Raw genomic sequence first — 20,892 nt, forward strand, 5'->3', positions numbered from 1 at the left:
ATTAACTGGTTTTGTAGGACATTATTATGACGTAAAGATGTCTAATAATATTAGGGTAAGGATTGGAGCGAGGCTGGTCAGCCGGTCAGTTACATAAACGGTAAACCCTTTCACGACAGATCCTTAGGTCGCGACTGATACCGGTTAGAGGGATATGGTACGGTCGGACAGCAATGTTGAGCTGTGGCAAAGATATTATTTAGCCTCTCTTAACGTATCCAAACTGTCCAGTTAAAAAATAGTGTTGTTCTTTTCAACAAAGAACACACCGAAGGTGATTACTTTGATCTGTTTATTTAGAGGTTTGCAACAGAATTGTCATTAATATTAGCTTCTAGTTAAAATAATCCTATAAAAACTTTCACAGAATAGCAGATTCTAGCGCCTTTCCCTTGACGCCTTGAGGCCAAAGCAGCATTGTTGCAGCAATGCTGTGTTCCGGTCTGCATGGCGTGATTGTCCGTGTAATTACAGGCATATGCGGCTTAACACTTACGCCTCGAATTGATGGACACAGGGCGGCATGTTGCAGGATGTGCTCCTTGCATGCTCTGTGAAGTGTTGCTCGGTAAAAAGGCGGTGGTTTTCCACTTATCATCAGATGAGCCATTTGCTTGTCCCTTTAATGAATACTATAAAAAACTAACAACCGTGTTCTAAGAAGTTTATCAATTTTACTTATAGTGAATAATGGTAAATAGCCCATTAATTTTATTGTTACAAGTAAAAAACATAGGTTAGTAAGTTATCCATTCATCTCCATAAATGAACACAAAGAATCGGATTCCCGCATCGGTAAACGCAGCTTTGGCCGACCTCCAATCAGGTAGTCGAAAACAAAAGAGCCGCTGGAAACTAGCGGCCCAGAATCTAGGAGTTCAGGACGCCTTACAAAAGACCTATATGTGTAGCAGTGGTTGAAGTGATGATGCTGATAGAACTAACATTTGACTGTTTTCAGCAGTTGTATGAAATCCGCATCCTAAGCCCGAGTCTTCTCAGTAGCTCCAGGGACGGGAAGGTCGGCCTTCCCGTCCCGCGGCTACCGTGTCATAACCTCATGCGACATCGACACTGGGAATATGGTAGGTTCTGTTTTTTTGATACACTACAAGTTAGACCTTAATTAGCTTAGCTATCTTTAGCTATCCACTAGCTTCGTTTAATCGAACCCGAGCCTTATCTAACGAACTCAACGCATCGTAAGCTAAGCACGCATAGCCAAGCCGCTTGTAAATACCGTGTTTGTCGCCACACAATGCTTTTCACCTAGTGTATGCAAATACTCGCCTACTCACAAAGCGAAAGGTCGTTATTTATGTCGAATTTCTTTTCCATAACGATCGAGTTACGAACTGCCACGATGGTCTTGCCGTTAGCATGTTAAACTACGGATTACGAGATCCTGTGTTCGAATCCCGCATCGAGCCAAATATTTTCAATTTATGAAAATACACAATACCTTAAACATGGAATAAATTTAAAGAAGTTAAAATAATGACGGTGCATAGTCAGTACATATTTAAAACACAGTTTGAAAATTTAATTTTTGTCCATTAAAATAAAACAAATTTTAAAAAGAAATGACAATATTAATATTAGAAGCAAAAATAAACTCGTTGTGCAGTTTACTAGGCCACAGAAAATTGCAAATTCATTCAAGGGCAATTGTATATTATTTTATAACAAATTACCAAATGAAATCTTTGAGATGTCTCTCAATAAGTTCAAAGTTTATATAAAACGTAAGCCTACAGAAAAATCCTATTACAATATTAAGGATTACTTAAACCAAAAAAAAACTTGGGTGTGAATTGCTATAGCTTCATAGCTTAATATAAATTTACTGTAAGATGGTGATAACAAAAAAAAAACTAGCCGGCTAAGTTTGTTGTGGGCTCTTCTTAGAGCAGGACGCGTTTGGAACCCTCGTAGCTTTAGGTTTAAGTTGGCGAACGAAGTTATCACCATGCCCTTACAATTATGTAAACATATATGTATGAACGCTTCATAAGTGCCTGTACATGAATAAAGAAATTTTGAATTTGAATATCACTTAAGGTAATGATAAAAACATTAAATAAAAAACTATTTATTTTGACCATGAGATCACAGTAATTTGTGAGTTTGGTAGTAAGAAACACACAAATAACCTAATGTTAGGAATACCTAAAAACACTAAATCTAAAACCTATGACATGCTTGATTTGTTTGGCACCAATTAAGACAATGGTTCAGGTAATAATCGTTAAAGCCCACCAACCTGCATTGGTGAAGCGTGGTGGGTCTATGCTCTTAAACCGTCTCTCTCATGAGGCGAGACCTGCGCCCAGCAGTAGGATTTAATAGGCTGCGGATGATGAACAATCGCGTTGGGTCTTTGTAATGGATTTTGTGTAGTATTTGGAATATCCACTATAATATCCTACGGCTGTTTCATATTAGGTAACCTACCTATGTTTTAATCGACCTTTTTTCAAACATGAGCGATAATATACAAATGACATTCGAAAAAGAATCCGATGATAATTCTATTCTGCCAAACATAACTTTAGTTTGAAGAAAAACAATGACTTCTCTGGAAAATTACTATGATAATCCCTTAAATCCAAAAATAAACCCAAAAATGTCGTCTAGTTCAAAGCGCGATAAAAAGAGCCATTTTTGTTTTCTAGCTTTTTTTTCATCTGTCTATTTTGCTTAAAAATTCTGGTCCTTTACAAGAAATTGTCGCTAGGTTTTAATAACATAGTACCTATTTGTATACTCTTTGGTCGCTATGTTGCAGCCTGACAATAGTCATAATGACCGAAATAGACAATCGCTAAAATATTGTATTTATCTAATAATTTAAGATTATTATGATATTATGAAAAACTTATTTTTATAATTATTCGAAGTGTGATTGGTATTTATTTGTAATTATCTAAACTGTAAAATCTAGCGATCCGCTATGCCAGGTGAAAAGTCACGTATATATAAACATAATATATAAGCTTGAAGTTCAAATATCTCTGCGTATATCAAGTATTTTGTGATTTCAAACTATCAGTTGCTTAGTGTTTTGTTATCAATGCCAAAATCAATAATCTTTAGTTACGGAACAAGGACTTTCTAAAGCTCTAATTTGCCAATTATGTAACGAGAGCGGCCATGACACCCACCGAACGTTTTCGCGGGAAATCATTTTTTAAAATATAATTTGCAATTGTATCAACAAAACCTTTAATTTTTGCTTAAGAAAGATATTTTTTGGATACTTCCGAAGATCATAGAGAAGTTTTTTTTTTAATTAGTCAAACGTCTCTAAAACTAACCTCCTTTAGAAGAACTTAGTAATTGTTTCGGAACAACGTATTATTTTCTTCGCACGACCGTTAACACTTGCCTAAGCGACTTGCCTAATAATGACCGATGACGTTATGAGAAATGGACTATTCACAGGAAATATTATGTGAACTGTACTGTACTGTAAAAAACACAATGGATTACAGAGGCGAAAATGTAGGTATATTTGCTTGCACAATACAATCTATGGAGATAAACGAAATTGAAGCGCGTCTGCGATTTTGAAATAAGTTCGATTGTATGTCTTCTGCTTCGCATGTTCGACTACAGATTGAGATAATATGGGCTATTTAAAGTCAAATATTTCTTTATTCCCATAGGCACATAGATGGCACTTTTGATGCGTTGATTACATACGAAAATGTGTATATAGTAGTGAGTAGTGATGGTGATAACTACATTAGTAAACTTGAACTAAAGCTACGAGGGTCGCAAACGCGCCCTGCTCTAAGAAGCCCACAACCAACTTAGCCGTGATCTTTTCGCTATCACCATCTCACATTGTCATTTGAAAATATTTATGAAGCATCCTGGTTAGAGCAATAGTTCGAACCCTAGCTTTTTTATCGTTTACGTAATCCTTTATACTATAATAGGACTTTTCCATAAGCATTCGCTCAATACAAACTTTGAACTTTTTTAGAGACATCCCCACGATATCAACCGGTAATTTATTGTATAATTATATACAATTTCCTTTAAATGAATTGCTTATTTTGTGTAGTCTAGTGTCCTGCACTGCAAGTTTATTTTTGCTTCTACCGTTCAAATTATTGCAGTCACAATTTTTTAAAATTTTGTTATATTTTTGTAAACATACATTAAATTTTGAAATATGTATTGGCTATATAGACTGTCATTATTTTATACATCTTTAAATTTATCTCTCAATGACTCTCTCGGATCCATTTTATAAATCACACGATCAACCTTCTTCTGCAGCACGAAAGTAGTACCAATATCAGAAATAGGCATAAGTTTAACGGTCACAGCCCTATGGTTAGGACTTCAACTTCGCTTTTGGGGGCCCGAGTTCGAATTCCAGCACGCACCTCTAACTTTAAGATGTGCGTTTTAGCAATTAAATATTATTTGCTGCAACGGTGGAGGAAAACAGCGTAAGGAAACCTGCATGCATCAGAGTTCTCCATAATGTTCTCAAAGGCGTGTGGAGTGCACCAATCCGCACTGGGCCCGCGTGGTGGACTCCCTTCTGATTGTGGGAGGAGCCCGTGTCCTTGAGGTGGTTAGTAATGGGTCGATATTTTAGGTTTCTTTTTTATAAAATAGCTTTCGAATGTTGCAAGGCTTTTTAATATGGTTCAGTAGTTTTAAAGGTTATTAATTAAAAATATTGATTAAATAAACGAACAAACAAATCTTTCGTCTCTATAATATTAGTACAAGAAGAAACACTTAATTGCACGTAAATACACAGGAAAAGAAACATTAAGGAGTATACAGTTAACAATGTAGACATGCAAAGGCGGCCTTATTGCTGTAAGCAATCTCTTAAAGGCAACCTTTGTAGAAGGGACTTACAGCAAGAGAACGGGATAGTGCCAAGAGTGTTTTAATATATACATAAATACAAAGTGTATATTGTATACAAATACATAGATAATTTAAGTAAATTAACGTAATATATAAATATAAAATATACATAATATATATAAATATATAACATACATAATATAAGTAGATTTTAATACAAAATTTTTAAGTACATGTATAGATTATGTTAGGATTTTGAAGAAATATACCCTATTTGTCGTAATCGTTTTTTTTACATTTCCAACATTTATAAAATATTTGTCTTAATACAGATGCTATGGGGCTCTGACAGAATGCATCTTCACTTTTGTAAAATCTTAGTAAACTCATCATATTATGTTTATATTATTATTGTAATATTATGCCATCATGTTTGTAAACTTCGATAGGCGGATAAGATTCTGGTGGCGCCATCTATTGTAATTCGGTAATGTGAAAATAGTCACATATTTTACAGATGTTTCAATGAGGGAGGGAATGAAAATAAAAACTCATGAGGTGTTATCACAATAAAAAATTTATTATCTATATATAACATAACATCGGACTGTAACCGTGGATAAAACGACAGTATATTACAAAATCGGTGTATATTATACGATGCATGGCTTGTAGTTTGTATGGTATGTTGTACGGTCTATACACAATTTATTTCAAAGACTAAGGCTCAACTCACACTGGCGCAGAGTCGAAGCGACGCGACGCGTCATATTTCTCCGCCTAAAGCATATTCACCTTTATTGTTCTACTATTTAAGTACAAATTTGTGCTATGTAAATATGGAAGCGCGCGTCGACGCGCGTTGACGCGCGCATTCGCGCTCCGACGCTCGGCTGGAGTCGAGCGGATTCGCGAGTCGCCGCGCGTACTCAGGCGCAGTGACGCGTCAGACGCCGACCACAACGGACGGACGACAGTGCTGAACTACGACGACAATGGACGAAGATGAAAAATTAATTTATTTAGTACAGAAGTATGATTGTCTGTTTAACGTCAAGGCGAAAACCTACAGTGATAAAAATTGTAGGAAAAATGCCTGGCAAAAAGTAAGCGGTGAAATGCAAATTTCTGGTAAGTACTATATAATTATTATTACATTTAGGTACAGACGACAGCACGTCAAACGTAACAGTTTGACCTTGAGCTCGTATTTATTCCGTTCGTGCTAATGGCGGCTTTCGTAGTGCAAGTGTTACACTTGACGTGCTGTTGTCTGTACAAAACACACACAGTTATATTTACGTAACATTATGATCACTTCTTTAACATCGTCTGATCATTTCAGTTTGCCATGGTACTGCCCCATGCTCGGATATAAAATAAGATTTGAATGTCTCTCTGATCACCATGGCATTTGTCATAGTATGGTAATCGACTGACCGTATATCTTGTAATATACTATCACTTGGCAATTCCAAGTTTTCGAGTTCGTAATTTTCTCTTACGTAATTATGCAAACATGTGCATGCAAGAATCATAGAATCAAGATGCATTGGTTGCATTTTTATTTTTTTTTGAAAAACCTCAAATTTTTGTGTCAGAATTCCGAAAGCACTTTCTACTAAGCGCCTTGCTCGGCTTAAGCGATAATTAAAAATTTTCTTATCATGATTGTCAGACACCTGATTTCCAGGATATGGTCTCATGATGTGTTCGGACAAGGGAAATGCTTCGTCTCCTACAAAAACAAGTGGCATTTCCTCTATCATACCTGGCAACCTTTTATTAGGCGGTATACCAATCGTATTATTTTGTAATCGTTGTCCAAATTTAGAATTGTTTAATATGCCACTATCGCTGTTACGTCCATATGCTCCGATGTCAACAATAATGAATTTGTACTTTGCGTCAACAACAGCTAACAAGACAGTACTAAAATATTTTTTGTAATTGAAGTACAAACTGCCGCTATTCCAGGGAGCTCTTATATTGACGTGTTTACCGTCAATTGCCCCTATACAATTAGGAAAATTCCATATGGTTCTGAACTCCTCCTCTATTTTAGTCCATAATTCTTGTGTTGGCTTCGGCATGACAATTGGCTGTAAATGTTTCCATATTGCTGCGGAAACTTCATGTACAATTGTTAAAACAGTGCTGTATCCAACTCGATAACTTTGAGCTAAGGCTTGAAAGCTAATTGCTGTAGTCATAAATCTGTAACAATTAAAAAATACACATATAATAATACATTTTATTGAATTAAAATAAGAGTTACAATTGTTTTGTGTTACGATAATTGTTTTGTGTTCCTAAAAATTATTTTGTGTTCCTTTTTCAGAGGCAGAGTGTCAAAAGCGGTGGAAAAGAATTCGAGATTGTTACAAGAAAGCAATTAGGCTAAGACAGTTTAAGAGTGGTTCTGCTAGATCAAATGATAAGCCAATAAGATTTGAAAAAGAATTGGAGTTTTTAAAACCATACTTGCAGAACAAACCACAGACGTCTAACTTAGAGAGCTCCGAAGAAAATGACGTAAACACTGATACCGACACAAACTTGTCCGTTGCGTCGCCATCTCGACCCGAATCACAATTATCCAGTCATTCCGATACTACTCGAAAGAAGTCACAACCACTATCACAAATGTTATTCGCACAATATTTGGAAAATAAGAAAACAGAAGAAGATCCAACGGACACTTTTTTTCTCTCTATGTCCAAAACGGTTAAACGGATGCCAATACAAATGCAAGTGCTACTGAAACGACAGATATTGCTTTTAGTAACTGACGCGGAAATAAAAGTTGCTTCGAATGAAATGTGCACCTTTCAACCTGAAACAACTAATATCAACTCAACGCAAGCAAATACTTCTTCATCCATCGGCTATACAACAGAACTACGAACCGAATCAGAAAGTCTTCAGCTACAATCTAATTCCACTAACTGTATTTCTAATTCCAACACTTATAAAATGCAGCCAAATACCGGGTATTATACAACACAGCTACCAACCATTTATACTCCTTCTAACACATACTCAATGCAGTCAAAAACGTCATCCAGTAGCAACAGCATAATCCCTAATCAGTTCGAAAATAGCACTTCTTCGAGATATCGTGTGGAAGATCGTATGGAAGATCTCGACCTGCCACCTTCACCATACATACCATTGCCGATTGGGACGACGACGCGGCAACAAAGGGATGGTGATAATGACTACAGTTAATGACGTTATGTATGACTGATTTAATGCCATGATTTACGGTATAAGGGACGGTTCTCCAAAAAATTATAAATACTTATTTTTTGTCATACCTACGCCTGTACTTTCCGGAAATAATGTGATGTAGATTTTAGCTTAAAATTATGTGATAGGTAGATATGCATGGTATCAGTTTTCGAAGAACTGTCCTTGTGTACTTAATAATGCGCGTAAAATTAAAGATAAATAAATCTATGTAAATTAAAATAAATGCTTTTGACTCTTCCTAATCAATTTACATTTTTTATTTTTATTTTAATGCTTTAGAATAGAATAGAATGGAAATCTAAGCTAGCTTAAAAATGTACTTACCTCAAGCATATTGATATCCGCTCTTCAACGGAAATAGGTATTCTTAAATTTGTTTCTTGCTTTTGGATGTGAGGCCTCAAAATATTTACCAAATTTTCAAACTTATCTAAACCCATTTTATAATAATCATAAAAATATCTTGGGTCCAGACTTAAATCATTACTACAGAGTGTTCTGAATTCGCCAAGTATATGTCTTTTCTTCCATAACTCGTGAACCCAAAATTTTCGTTTTATTTTTCTATCCTCAGCTGCTGATGTAAATTCACTTTCTTCCTCTTCAGCTTCTGATATTAGAGCAATCATGATAAGATCGATATCAACCATTATAATACTGTCGAGCGAGCACCATTCACGAATGTTCGAAAGTCTCTGAACTGGTTCCGTCACTACGCGCCGTCGCGCACAATCGCGCGTCGCCTCGCGAAGACGCGCGTCGCCTCGCGAAGGCGCGCGTCACCGTGCAAAACATGACGCGTCGCGTCGCTTCGACTCTGCGCCAGTGTGAGTTGAGCCTAAGGACTGATCTATCAATCGGCAGATAATTTATAACGTAGCTGGAGATTATTTGGCGATTGAAAAATCACCCTTGAAAACAACAACTGTCCCAATAAATTAAGAAGGAAGCAAAACATTCCTTCCTTAACAACTCAACTTTAAGCAATCGAATATCCGTTACAATAATTTACACGCTCAAAAACACTTGCGTTACAGAAAAATGGATCCAATATCATTTGTTTTAAAGTCCCAAATTCTTTACTACACATTTTAGTTGCACAAACGTGCCACTAGTGCGCTGGCTGCGGATGTGTAGGCAAAAGATGTAAAACGGGGACCATAAGATTGATTTTACTCTGACGTTACAGTGTATCGGTATCTAATATCGGTGCAAATGTCACAAAATGGGATCGACGTGATCGTTAAGGTAAAAAACCCGACTGCTAATCTATATAGTTTATCTTAATTAACATATACACAGTCCACATAAAGTGCGTTTTTGTATATACACATAGTAAGGAATGGACAAATATAGCAGCACATATTCTAAGACTTCTTATTCATTAAAATTAATCAAGCAATATTTGATTAAATACTATGTTAAAGGGGTTATCCCTATTTCAAACATAAGTAATAACCATTTCCGTCAAAAAAATAAAATGCAACTTTCTATACAATTTATTCTTGAGCTAGGTGCACTTCGAAATATGTACAGGTAATTTAAAATATTTAAAACTTTATACGTATTACGAATATATGTAATCGTGAAGTAAGCTATATTTTAAAAGGGTTTGTATTCAATTAATTTTGCATTCAGCAGTATTTGATTTATGTTTCAACATAGTAACAACGTTTTAAACGCAATGTTATAACGCCAGTTATTTGCTTATGAATTGAGGCCACCAGAACCAGAGCGGCCCAAACCACAATTTGTGATATATTAGTTGACCACGGCAATGCTCCTTTTCAAACCCTTAAGTTCATAGCCAGAGTGGCTCAAAGGTAATTTCAGTAAACAATCATAGATGGCGTTAAAAAAATTGTTCTGGCATTTTGATTCTTAAATGAATATTAATAGAGCATAGTGGCCCAGATCACTTGAGTCACTATAGTATCTGCCGCCATTACGGCTCATGTGACATGGGCCACTCTGGTCTTTGGTACTTACGTGTAAACATTTTTGGTGTTGTGGGTACAAAACTGGTGTTTTTACGCAATAAGTGTGTATAGATTAGTTATTAATCTACGTGAACGTGCGGAAAGGTGTTGGCGGTACAGCAATAAGCTTAAGAGGTAAGAATACCTGTTATTAGTCAGATATTTTCTTGTTTTTTCGATGTCAATAAATTGTAACCTACAAATTAACTTAATTTTTACTATTTTTGTTTCGAACAGATCTAGCAGGAGCTACAATGATTGAAACTGAGAATGAAGCTGCTGAAAACATTGAGGATGACATACTAGGTAATTCTTAGTTTTAAATGTTGAGTTTTCGTTAGGTTATTATTTAATTTGTTACTGTATTTTCATTGACTATTTTTGTTTGGGCCAGACCCAGCAGAAGCTACAATGAGTGCAACTGAGAATGAAGCTACTGACAACATTGAAGGTGACTTACGTGGTAAGCTTACGTTTTTAGAGTTCCGTAATAAAACAATGTGGGATTTTTTTTTCGCGTATTAGACTATTGAAGGAGGCGTTCTTGGATAGATCTTTTGAAAAAAATTGAGGGTGCTTATGAGAAGTTTTAATGTTAAGTTTTCGTCATGTATGTAGGTTGTTACTTACTTTTCTGATTTTTATATATTTTAGCTATTAATTTACGCTATAATAATTAGTTAATAATTTTATTTTTGCAGATATATTTGGATTGAGTCCGGTGGAGCCCTATGAGGATTCGGGTTCTGAGTATGTCCCAGAACAACGTAGCAGGAGCTCATCGAGGAGTTTACAAGACATTCTTGGGGACTCGTCTACTGAAAACAATGAAGAGGGTCAGCCATCTTTTTCAACAAACAAAGATACAAGGAAGCGTATGCGCAAAGAAAGTTTATGGAAAAAGAATGTGAGAAAAAATAAACGAGCTAGAGGTGAGGCATACGTAAATACAAAAGGCGTTCTCATTCCTGCTAAACAAATAGATACAGGTCTTCAATGCACCTGTAATCAAAAATGCCATGACAAAATTGTACATGACAGACAAAAACAACTTTTTTCAAAGTTTTATGCCCTAGCAAATTTTGATTTGCAAAGTGCATACCTATATTCACTCATACATGTCGTGATAAAAGCAAGGTCTTATGTGAGAGTTAGAGATACCACATCGGATCGGGTAGCTGGAAACGTCACATCGAAGCCCAAGGAATTTTCTCGATTGTATCACTTACCAGAGGCGAATGGAAAACATATTCGTGTGTGTAAGTCATTTTTTAAGCAAGTTTTTAAAGTATCGGACGGACGCCTTACAAGGGTTCTGAAAAATAAGCCTCTTGGCGATCCCGCTCCCATTGATAAAAGAGGCCGGCACATTCCGTCGAATAAAACTCCAGAAACAAAAGTAAACGAAGTAAAGGATTTCATCAATACTTTTCCGAAATATGATTCTCACTACACAAGACACAAAAGTGAATCGAGACAGTACTTGCCTCCTCACTTAAATTTGTCAATAATGTACTCTGAATACAAAAGTAAGGTTGCAGGACCAGTTTCAAAATACATATTCGAAAAAATATTTAATGAAAATTTCAACCTCACATTTCATGCTCCAGTAACTGACTCATGTAAGCGATGTGACAATTTCAAAGTAAAAATTGACGCTTGCGATAACAACGAGCTTTCTAAAAAAAATGAGCTTACTATCGCCAAAGAACTTCATTTGCGAAAAGCAGAATCTGCGATGAAAAATTTAAAACTTGACATGCAAAATGCGAAGCAGGATAACGATACTACCGTTATAATCTTTGACTTAATGAAGACTCTCCCAACACCAGTAATTTCAACTGGTATTTGCTACTACAAGCGTCAGTTGTGGACCTACTGTTTAGGCATTCATAATGCTGGTACAGACGAAATGTTTATGTATGTCTGGGATGAATCGACAGCATCCAGGGGACCACAAGAAATAGGTTCATGCCTCCTAAAATTTATCAGAGAACATGTACACACAAAGAGGCTAATCATGTACTCTGACCAGTGTGGCGGGCAAAACCGCAACATAAAAGTTGCAGCGTTATGTATGCATATTGTTTCTAGTCCTCAATTTACAGTGGAAAATATAGACCACAAATTTACGGTCAGCGGACATTCTTTTTCATCTTGCGACCGGGCTTTTGGCTTGGTGGAAAAACAAAAGAAGTATTTCCCAGACATATACGTTCCCGAACATTGGAACAATGTGATATTAGCAGCAAGAAAAAAGAAACCTTTCAAAATTGTGGAAATGAAAGGAGATGACTTTATATCCACCAAAGCCTTGGAAACTAATATCACAAACAGGAAGATCGGCGTTGATCGAAGTAAAGTTGAATGGCTTAAAATACAGTGGCTTTTGTACAATAAAAGCCATCCATTCTCGATGTTCTTCAAATATTCCAACGAGCCAGAAGTTCTTTTCGCAGAGGTTAATTTCAGCAAGAGGTCATCCAAAGATACGTCAAACTTTGAACTCGAGATTTTATTTCCAGAGGGAAGAAAAATCAGCCATGAGAAAAAAAAAGACCTTCTATGCCTTTTGGAATATGTTCCACCTATCTATCACCCTTTCTATGAACAACTCAAAGTCTCCTCCAATGCGGGGAATGAACTAGATGGTGCAATTAGTGATTCTTCGACTGATTAACTGACTGGCTAATTTAATACTTTGTCATGTTATGCCTAAGATAGTCTTAAGTTGAAATAAAAACTATAATAAATTAATAATATATGAGTTTAAGATAAATCTAAAGTTTAATAAAAATTACACAGTAATAAAGGAGCTAGTTCTGAGTTTAATTTGTAGTATTTAAGTTGAAAAATGACAATTTGCATTTAAATTAATAAAAAAGGTGATAAGGTTCATACATATTGGCCTATTATTTATACACTGTTTATAAATATATTGTCAATGCTAAGTGCCATAGTGGCCTATCTGCAAAAAAAATTACAAATAACAAAAATACTGATTATTTTTACAGTTCATCTAAATTTTATCAATAACTAATATCATATTTTACAAATTTTGAATACAGTGTCTATGATTTTTTTTTTAATTACATCTACTTAAAATTTCACCTTAACTATTTTGGCACATATCCACATAATAGTAGCTTGTGTTTGGGTCACTCTGGTTCTGGTGGCCTCAATTATGATACGTAATTAAAAAGGTAATAATTACTCAATAAAACTTAAGTGCCCCAACGTTTGATTTTAGAAAGAAATGCAAAATCTATCCAAGGCGTCGTAGGATAATTGGAAAATTAAGGATCATTTTACAATTATGCTACGACATATATCATATGAACAAGAAAACATCCAGGCTAAGTTGCTTAAAGTTGAATAATTGACACAAATCATAAGACTAGATTTACACTTCAAACTGTCATCATTAAGAAACAGTACTGATAATGCAAAACAATATAATAAAACAATTTAAGACACAAATAATAAATTGTGTGTAGACCTTGCTGCTGCTGTTATTAAGATATAATGCCATTTTGATAGACAAAATCATTTCACGACACGAACCAGGGGTTTACTATCAACGCTTAAAGCAGTATTATTTTTAATATTTGTGACATCAAGTTTCATAGCTCTACTCCTTAGTACGTCAATGTATGTCAAATAAACTTTTATTAAAAAATAATACTAGGTACTTTAAATTACGGAATTAAGCTGCCAAGAAGCTTGCTTTAAATTTGAAAAAATGTTTTGTTACTTTAGGAGTAAAAAAATAAAAATATACAACACTTGAATATTGATCTGTAAATATTATTAAAATTGGATAATGATATTATAGCCTAACCACAGCAGCATGATACCTGTCCTCTGAAATCAATGGGTCTGACAATAATGTGATTAAACACAATATGATATCTATATTCATATAGATAGTCCAATGAAATTGTTTAGCTCTGGGCCCTCAAAATCATATCTACAGCATAGCTTAAGGTGTTGGTTCTAATTTAGTGGAGTATTATAAGAACTTAGGCAGAGCTAAAGGGGAATACTTTGTCTTCGCTCAGACTTAGGAAGCAGTTAAAACAAGACAGTTATACGCCTGACATAAGTCTGTCTTATTTTAGCAATAATAAAGACTAAGGAAAGACAAAATACGCTTTATAGATTTCAGTCTAATTGTCGTGCATGGCTTATCGTTTCCCGTTCATTTGTTTTAGATTTTTCAGTGGATAGCTACCTGGCTGGTCGCAACGTGTATGCCTATTTTTTGTGGGATACAGAACACTATATAACATCTTATTAAATTACATTATCTCAAACTAAGTTCCTATAGAGCAAAGATATCGACACATATTCAATATCATTATGAAAAGAGTAACTAAGAACCAACTGGAATGATCAATATACGAATAACACGAATTCCATGACAAGTAGTGAGTTCGGGTGTAATTTTAGTTTACAGAGATCTACAGAACAGATAAATATAAAAATTGTGTAGTGTTGTTTAGTAATTTTTATAAAACAAAATGGGAACTGCCCAGAGCCACAGTAAAATGAAAGACCAACCTCCGAAAAACTCAATGGACGACGTATTATTGCGATCAAAACGAGATTTTTTTTTTATTAATGATACAGAGTAAAGGGTATTTACATACAAAAGCTAAATTTACTTAGTTATTACTCGAAATTACAATGTAACAATATAAGTTTAAAATCATAATATACAAATTTTATACTTCAACTTTTGTTTACAACATTCAAAAGGCATGCCAAACTCAAGCTTCGAGTTTACAGTTCAGTTTGATTTGAAGATCAGTACGCTTTGCATTTTCAACAAATAAATAAAATCTCATTCCAAGCACCAAAACCCACTAGGGGTTTCGGTGGGGTTATTACGGGTGGGTTGAAATTTAATTATTAATTACCTTATTCATATTATGCTGTTAAGACAAGTCTTGGGTGTTTAATTGTTTCTCAATGACGTTTATACCATTATCAAGGATTGCATACAGAGTGGGATAATATAGATCTTATAGATTGCATATAACAAACTCTTCTATAAAACTACAATATTATAACTCCCATAATAATATAAATAAATAAAAATCCATACCAGATGGATATATTTACAACATATTTTAATTTCGTTTCGAAATAGAAGAAATTCGAGGCAGTTTATACAATTGTGATTATAAAAAAATATATTTTACTGCTAGTCACTTTTAATGTAAAATTTCCATACATGAATTTCAACTATCTGGGCTACGCTCAGAAGTTTATATAAAAAATTGTTTATCGAACAAAATGTCTTCTGACAAACACATTTAAATTGCATAATCTGTTGTAATAGTCCACTTTTATATTTGGAAAATGGCAGGCAAAATATACTTTACCAGCCTACGATTTAGCAGTCTTCAAAATTTTTTACTGGTGATATATTTTAAAGATTTAGAACCAAGAGACACGCAAGATGCATTTGTAGTATAATTATTGCTTACGTCTTATGTATCTAATGTACAGAACTGTTGTTTAGTAATCATTGTAAGCAAACCGCCAGCTGCTTTTCAATAACATAGACAAGTACCGTGGTATAAGTTCGGAGACATAAATTTTATGATTCTAGGCCACAATCCGCAATTATGAGATTTAACTCTACTTAAGAACAACAGCAACTTACTGTTTTAGCTAGGCTGTGATCTGTTTCCAATATGTAGATTATATATATAAAGGACTTTGCATTAAAAGCGACGTAATCTTGATGAATCAGAGGCCAGGTATCGTTGTATTGGGTCATGGTGTGCGTTTACATAAAGTCGTCAAAGTCTGCATCATAATTACCATACGCATCGTATTGGTTAAGATGTGCCTGGAATTAAGAAAGTGGAAAGTTAGACACAATAGTACTATAACTATATACAATAACTGTATAATATGATACTTATAAGAAGGCTTTTGAGTTGGTTTGCTTTATCTGAAACTATGAGGCGTATTGAAATAATCTAATTTAAAATAAATTTCAAGTATGCCTTGAATATATATAATGCCTGAATCTTTTTAAAACGTCCGGTCTTTCTGTTTGTAGTGATTCTACCACCTGTTTGAAGGTAGAATCTACTGCAAAGCTTGCGAGAAACTAAAGTTTATCTTTTCCAATATCACAGAGAACTGATATCATTAGGATAGGATAAATAATTAATTTTGCTTTCAAAAGAATGAGGTTTACTTCTTTTTCCTTGATGGACCAAGTTGATAGACCACATGATGGAAAACCACCAGCTGTGAACATAGGAATATTTTGAAGGGCGTGCGAGAAACCCATCCATAAAAGTGCCACTGTTATGCCTCATGTGCCTTTAATTCCTGGTTACTTCAGACAGGAACACATCAATGCTGATTAGCGGCAGAAATGAACATAGCGGTATACTTCCCAAGACGAGGTTTGTCACAAAAAGCTCTATAACTGAAACTTCATGTTGCGAGATTCAAATTATTACAACTATAATAAATATTTATTTCACTTTATCATCCATTTTAAGATTATCGTTGTTAATTTGAAGCAGACCAAAGAAAAATAAAGATATTTTTATCTTTATTTTTCTTGTAGTTGGCTTGTTATAATAAATTTATAGAAATTAGCACCTGATGGGTGTAATAAGCTACTTACATTATCGCCTTCAACTTTTAATTTGGCCTTCCCTTTGCCCTTATTGGGTTTCTTTGACTTCTCATTCTTTTCCACCTTCTGCTTCTCAATGTAAAGGTTGTCCACTGTCAACTTTATCCTCTTTATGTCAGCTGATGGCACTATGAAAAGGAACAGTAATTTATGTTGAGGACCAATATACCAAATTACATTTTCTATGCTTTACAAAATTTAGGTACATAATAATTCAATCTTGTGTCCTTAAAACTTTTTAAATACAAAAAACATCTGAGACCTTTCTTTTAGTTTCACTGTATAAGTTTAATTCAATAACTCACTTTGTAAAATAATATTTTTGACCAGATCATCAACAAAGGCGGGGAACTCCTCCCTGGCCTTGTAAAAGTTGATCTTATTGCAGAGCAGGTCTGCAAACTCTGTAAACTCCTCCTTTGTTGTGGGGTTGAAGCTGTCCAGTTTACCGGAGCCACCACCATCTATGCCTGTGAATTTAAACAAGATACCAATTTTGAATATAGACTAGCAAAGATTCACTTACTTTTTGCAGTTTCTCGCAGAGGTAGCCTTTGCACATTATGCGTTTTGTATCAAGACAAAGTTGTCAACTTGTTGTATAAGTTAGTGAATTTGGCTGCACAGTTGCTCAGAGGTTGCCACCTACTGCCCCCATACAATATTCGTAAATTTAGCGACTGGGGCACACGTTTATTCATGTTGTAGGTATTCATTTTAAGTTCTATCTATCTTGTAGTGAGGCCCGCTTCAGCGGATGTACTTCGACCCTCCAGTATCTTTTGTGCTCAACTTCATTTTAAGTTAAAAATAATAACAGAATTTATTTCAATACAAGCATCAGATCTTTGAAGTTATGAATTAGAAATTATCCCTTCCTAGTCCTTGGGGTATGTAACAAAGCGGATCCTTAGGTAAAAACAAGTTGTTGTGGGCAAATTATTCAATCAGCCTTAAGTATTATTTTTAGGAGACAGGTTTTATTTAAAATTGGCATTACTTATGACCCCGTCGGCCTGTATGGTGTGTTATGATTAAATGACAATGTGGATGAAAGTTTAAAGACTTATCCACAATCAGAGGATTATCAGTGTCTCCAACCTAAAAGCTATCAATGAAGCTTCTACCTAGAGTAGTAGCTCCTAGAGTATTCAGAGCTACTTAGCTTTTAGCCGTGAGAGCAAAAGATTCCCATGAACTATCTAACAGCCCGTCTAGCAAGCATATTATGTAAAAATAAAATACAGTTGCAGAAAACAAGTCATAAAATGACTCTTGTCTTTGTGTGCCTTTTGGCAAAGAGTATTCTCCAACTCCAACTGAGTCCATTGGACTCTGTTGCAACAATAATGCAAAGAGCTCCCAATGTTTGTTGGATATCATTTTCTCATCTTCACGGTAGCCTTCCTCTTTTTACATATCCAAAAGGCCTCTATAAAAGCTGGTCCAATCAGAACTAAAGCTTTATTTATTCAAAAGTTAAATACACCAAAAACAACAAATCTTCCAATTTGTTCTGATTAGAATGTAATTGCAACTTACCAAATGTTTCCAAGGCAAGCCGCAGGTCTGACTCCTCCTGCAGTTTCTGTCGGCGCAGTTTCTCCGCGATTTTCTGTTCAGGTGTCAGCTCCTCTTCCTTTTCAATCAATTGTTCTGCTTTCACTTGCTCTAGACGCTATAACGTGAGATAACATTTGAGTATTAATCTATACTTATTAAGCAGTTCATTTGGGATTGGGATACTTCAACTTCAACTTCAACTTTTGTTTATGGCAACCGGGTCACTTTTAAGATAGCGACCATTACTGCCAATGACTCCTGAAAATAGCACAGTATATTATGGTGAGATTGATCGGTTATAAAAATGAACCCGTACGGACTCTACAGAGTGGTTTTGATGTGCACGATGGGAAAAACAACACAAGACATATTGATAGTGATGAATGATTAATACCATCTATCAAATTACTGATTTAAATAAATCTTTTTAAACTGGACAGGTTATAATATAAGTATAATTAGTAAGGATCCAGGGACTGAAACATTGCTGAAATAATATGAATCTAATGCTTATTTGCAATCTTTAGTGATGAAAAACCTGTCAAACAGTAAAATTTATTCACCAGTTGAAGATCAAGGGAGAAAACTGGCCATTATTGAATTCCATATCACAATCTATTTGCTAGCAATTTATCATTGCATTAATTTACTATTAATGTTTTAGATTAAAATATTGAAGAAAAATTACAACATGTGAGTTTCTTTAGTATGTTGAAATTCAATATGTAAATATGATAAAAAATATTACACAAGAAGCTTTACATAAGATTGCACTACATAAGTTTCAACATATACAACATAAAAATTTTATTGATGCATAATATACTGTATGTATATCATATATACACTGATGTTAAGAAGTTGATATGATTGTATGTTGATCTGAGGAAATTGTCTAATCCAATTTTTTTAAATAGCTATTGCTGAAATTGGTAGGTACTATTAAAAATTCAATGCACATGAACCAGCAGGGCAAAAGTAGTTTCAACATGTGATAGTAGATATTATGACATTGACATGTATAACATTTATTTTACCAACCTCTTTTTCAGCAATTTTTTCATGTATTTTCTTTTTCGGTTTTGTTGGTGGAGGTGCCGGGGCGGACTCTTTTTTCTCCTCATCTTTCTTTTCCTCCTCCTCGTCCTCCCAGCTGTCCTGTAAGAGAAGCTGACGTCAACACGTAGGCCGATTGAGGTTATGTCATTCAATTACACTTTAAATCAATATGTCGTTACAACTTTTATGTTCTAAAGCAATTTCAATAATTTGGCAGCTGTTTCGGTTACCTTGACGTCAGTTTCCTCGTCCTCGCCCTCCCATCTGAGAGTCGTCGTCAACGTGGTTGCAAGTTTTGGTTCGAAGTTATCCGCATCTGGGAAAATATACACACGTAATCTAGTCACAATACTAATTCACTTTATCAATCACATAAAAGCAATACGCACCCCACGACACGTCCATGATTGCGGACTTCTATAGCACCGAACTAATTTTGCTTACTTTTCACACGAAAGACAAAATCAGACAAGACCGCCAACTTGCAGGTTTTTCAACACAAGATGTCTCCCAAATCGACAACTTTTCCTAACAATAACAATTCTCAGGCAAATTTTGTCAAACGATAGAGACTTTTCTGCATTGAACACGACCGTATTGGAAAAAGGTACACAAATGACATAATTTCAATGAGTTTTTAACGGAGCTACAATCGGAATTTGTTACGCAAAAATATGACTCCATCGCAAACGATAATTTCCGAATCACTAAGTATTTCAACATGGCGGACTTATGACAGTAACCGAATATGTTGCCATAAGTAAAAATAAAAATTTATATCAACTATTGTTCTATTTATTAGTTAATTAGTTTCTTATTTATGTTATAAGCGACTATCTAGCCTATATTAAGCAGTTCTTTCACCAACATTTAAATTATTAAATTATAATTTGAATTGTTAGAGAAACTTGAAATAGTATTTTTTCATTATAAAATCAAAGAATACATATACATATTTCACTATACAATCCATGAATGTTACAAAGGCTTACTATATTGCAATTAACAGCACAGCAGTCGAGTTTGTATTTTCTCTGAATTCGCCATTTATGGAAGATTGACAGTGTTTTTGCAAATGGATTCAATAGATTCTAAACCTTTTCATGGTTTTTGCTCCTACCTATAGGTACCTACTTATCAAGGGCATAGTAATGCCTCTGCAGCTAGAAAATAGTCTAGTATACTCCACACCAAACAGATCCTCGGCAATGTACCCTCTACGCACGTTTCGCTCCGAAACCGGAGCATCCTCAGGAGATGTTGACTTAACAATTATTCATTGCAAAGTTATTGTATAAAGATTTCGGACCTGTTTGGTGTGAAATATACAGATTGAAGAACCTAATTATAAATAACACCATACAGATTCTGCTGCTGTTCGCGGAGTATAGCAATTTAAGCTAAATTTTCATAATATATTATGGATTTCCGCAAAGTAACGCCTGCTTCTATCCAAATTTCTACAAAAGCCCTTTGCCATGAACGTCATGTGGTTGAGATGGTGATGGCGATATCATCATC

General features: G+C 34.9%; 4 protein-coding genes across 5 annotated transcripts; 2 read left to right on the forward strand and 2 right to left on the reverse strand.

Annotated features, from left to right (window-relative positions):
* Positions 1-5,818: 5,818 nt before the first annotated feature.
* Positions 5,819-8,425, forward strand: LOC120633122. The gene is made up of 2 exons (XM_039903235.1): positions 5,819-5,973; positions 7,184-8,425. Exons 1-2 carry the CDS (start codon positions 5,838-5,840, stop codon positions 8,071-8,073), a joined length of 1,026 nt encoding a protein of 341 aa, XP_039759169.1. The 5' UTR covers positions 5,819-5,837; the 3' UTR covers positions 8,074-8,425.
* Positions 5,973-8,781, reverse strand: LOC120633121 (protein ALP1-like). The gene is made up of 2 exons (XM_039903234.1): positions 8,422-8,781; positions 5,973-7,059 (listed from the first exon to the last, which is right to left on the reverse strand). Exons 1-2 carry the CDS (start codon positions 8,745-8,747, stop codon positions 6,165-6,167), a joined length of 1,221 nt encoding a protein of 406 aa, XP_039759168.1. The 5' UTR covers positions 8,748-8,781; the 3' UTR covers positions 5,973-6,164.
* Positions 8,782-9,820: 1,039 nt separating this feature from the next.
* Positions 9,821-13,250, forward strand: LOC120633120. 2 transcript variants are annotated; one of them, XM_039903232.1, is made up of 3 exons: positions 9,821-10,382; positions 10,471-10,539; positions 10,778-13,250. In XM_039903232.1, exons 1-3 carry the CDS (start codon positions 10,331-10,333, stop codon positions 12,754-12,756), a joined length of 2,100 nt encoding a protein of 699 aa, XP_039759166.1. In that variant the 5' UTR covers positions 9,821-10,330; the 3' UTR covers positions 12,757-13,250. The 2 variants fall into 2 exon arrangements, with proteins under 2 accessions (XP_039759166.1, XP_039759167.1); XM_039903233.1 differs by lacking the exon at positions 10,471-10,539.
* A 1,321-nt stretch (positions 13,251-14,571) lies between these two features.
* On the reverse strand, positions 14,572-20,067 carry LOC120633123 (eukaryotic translation initiation factor 3 subunit J). Its single transcript, XM_039903236.1, has 7 exons — positions 19,761-20,067; positions 19,602-19,687; positions 19,354-19,470; positions 18,292-18,427; positions 17,055-17,219; positions 16,738-16,877; positions 14,572-15,939 (listed from the first exon to the last, which is right to left on the reverse strand). The coding sequence occupies exons 1-7, from the start codon at positions 19,774-19,776 to the stop codon at positions 15,877-15,879; spliced, it is 723 nt and encodes a 240-aa protein (XP_039759170.1). The 5' UTR covers positions 19,777-20,067; the 3' UTR covers positions 14,572-15,876.
* Between the last annotated feature and the right edge of the window lie 825 nt (positions 20,068-20,892).

This window comes from Pararge aegeria, chromosome 21 (genome assembly GCF_905163445.1).
Source record: "Pararge aegeria chromosome 21, ilParAegt1.1, whole genome shotgun sequence".
Taxonomy (NCBI): domain Eukaryota; kingdom Metazoa; phylum Arthropoda; class Insecta; order Lepidoptera; family Nymphalidae; genus Pararge; species Pararge aegeria.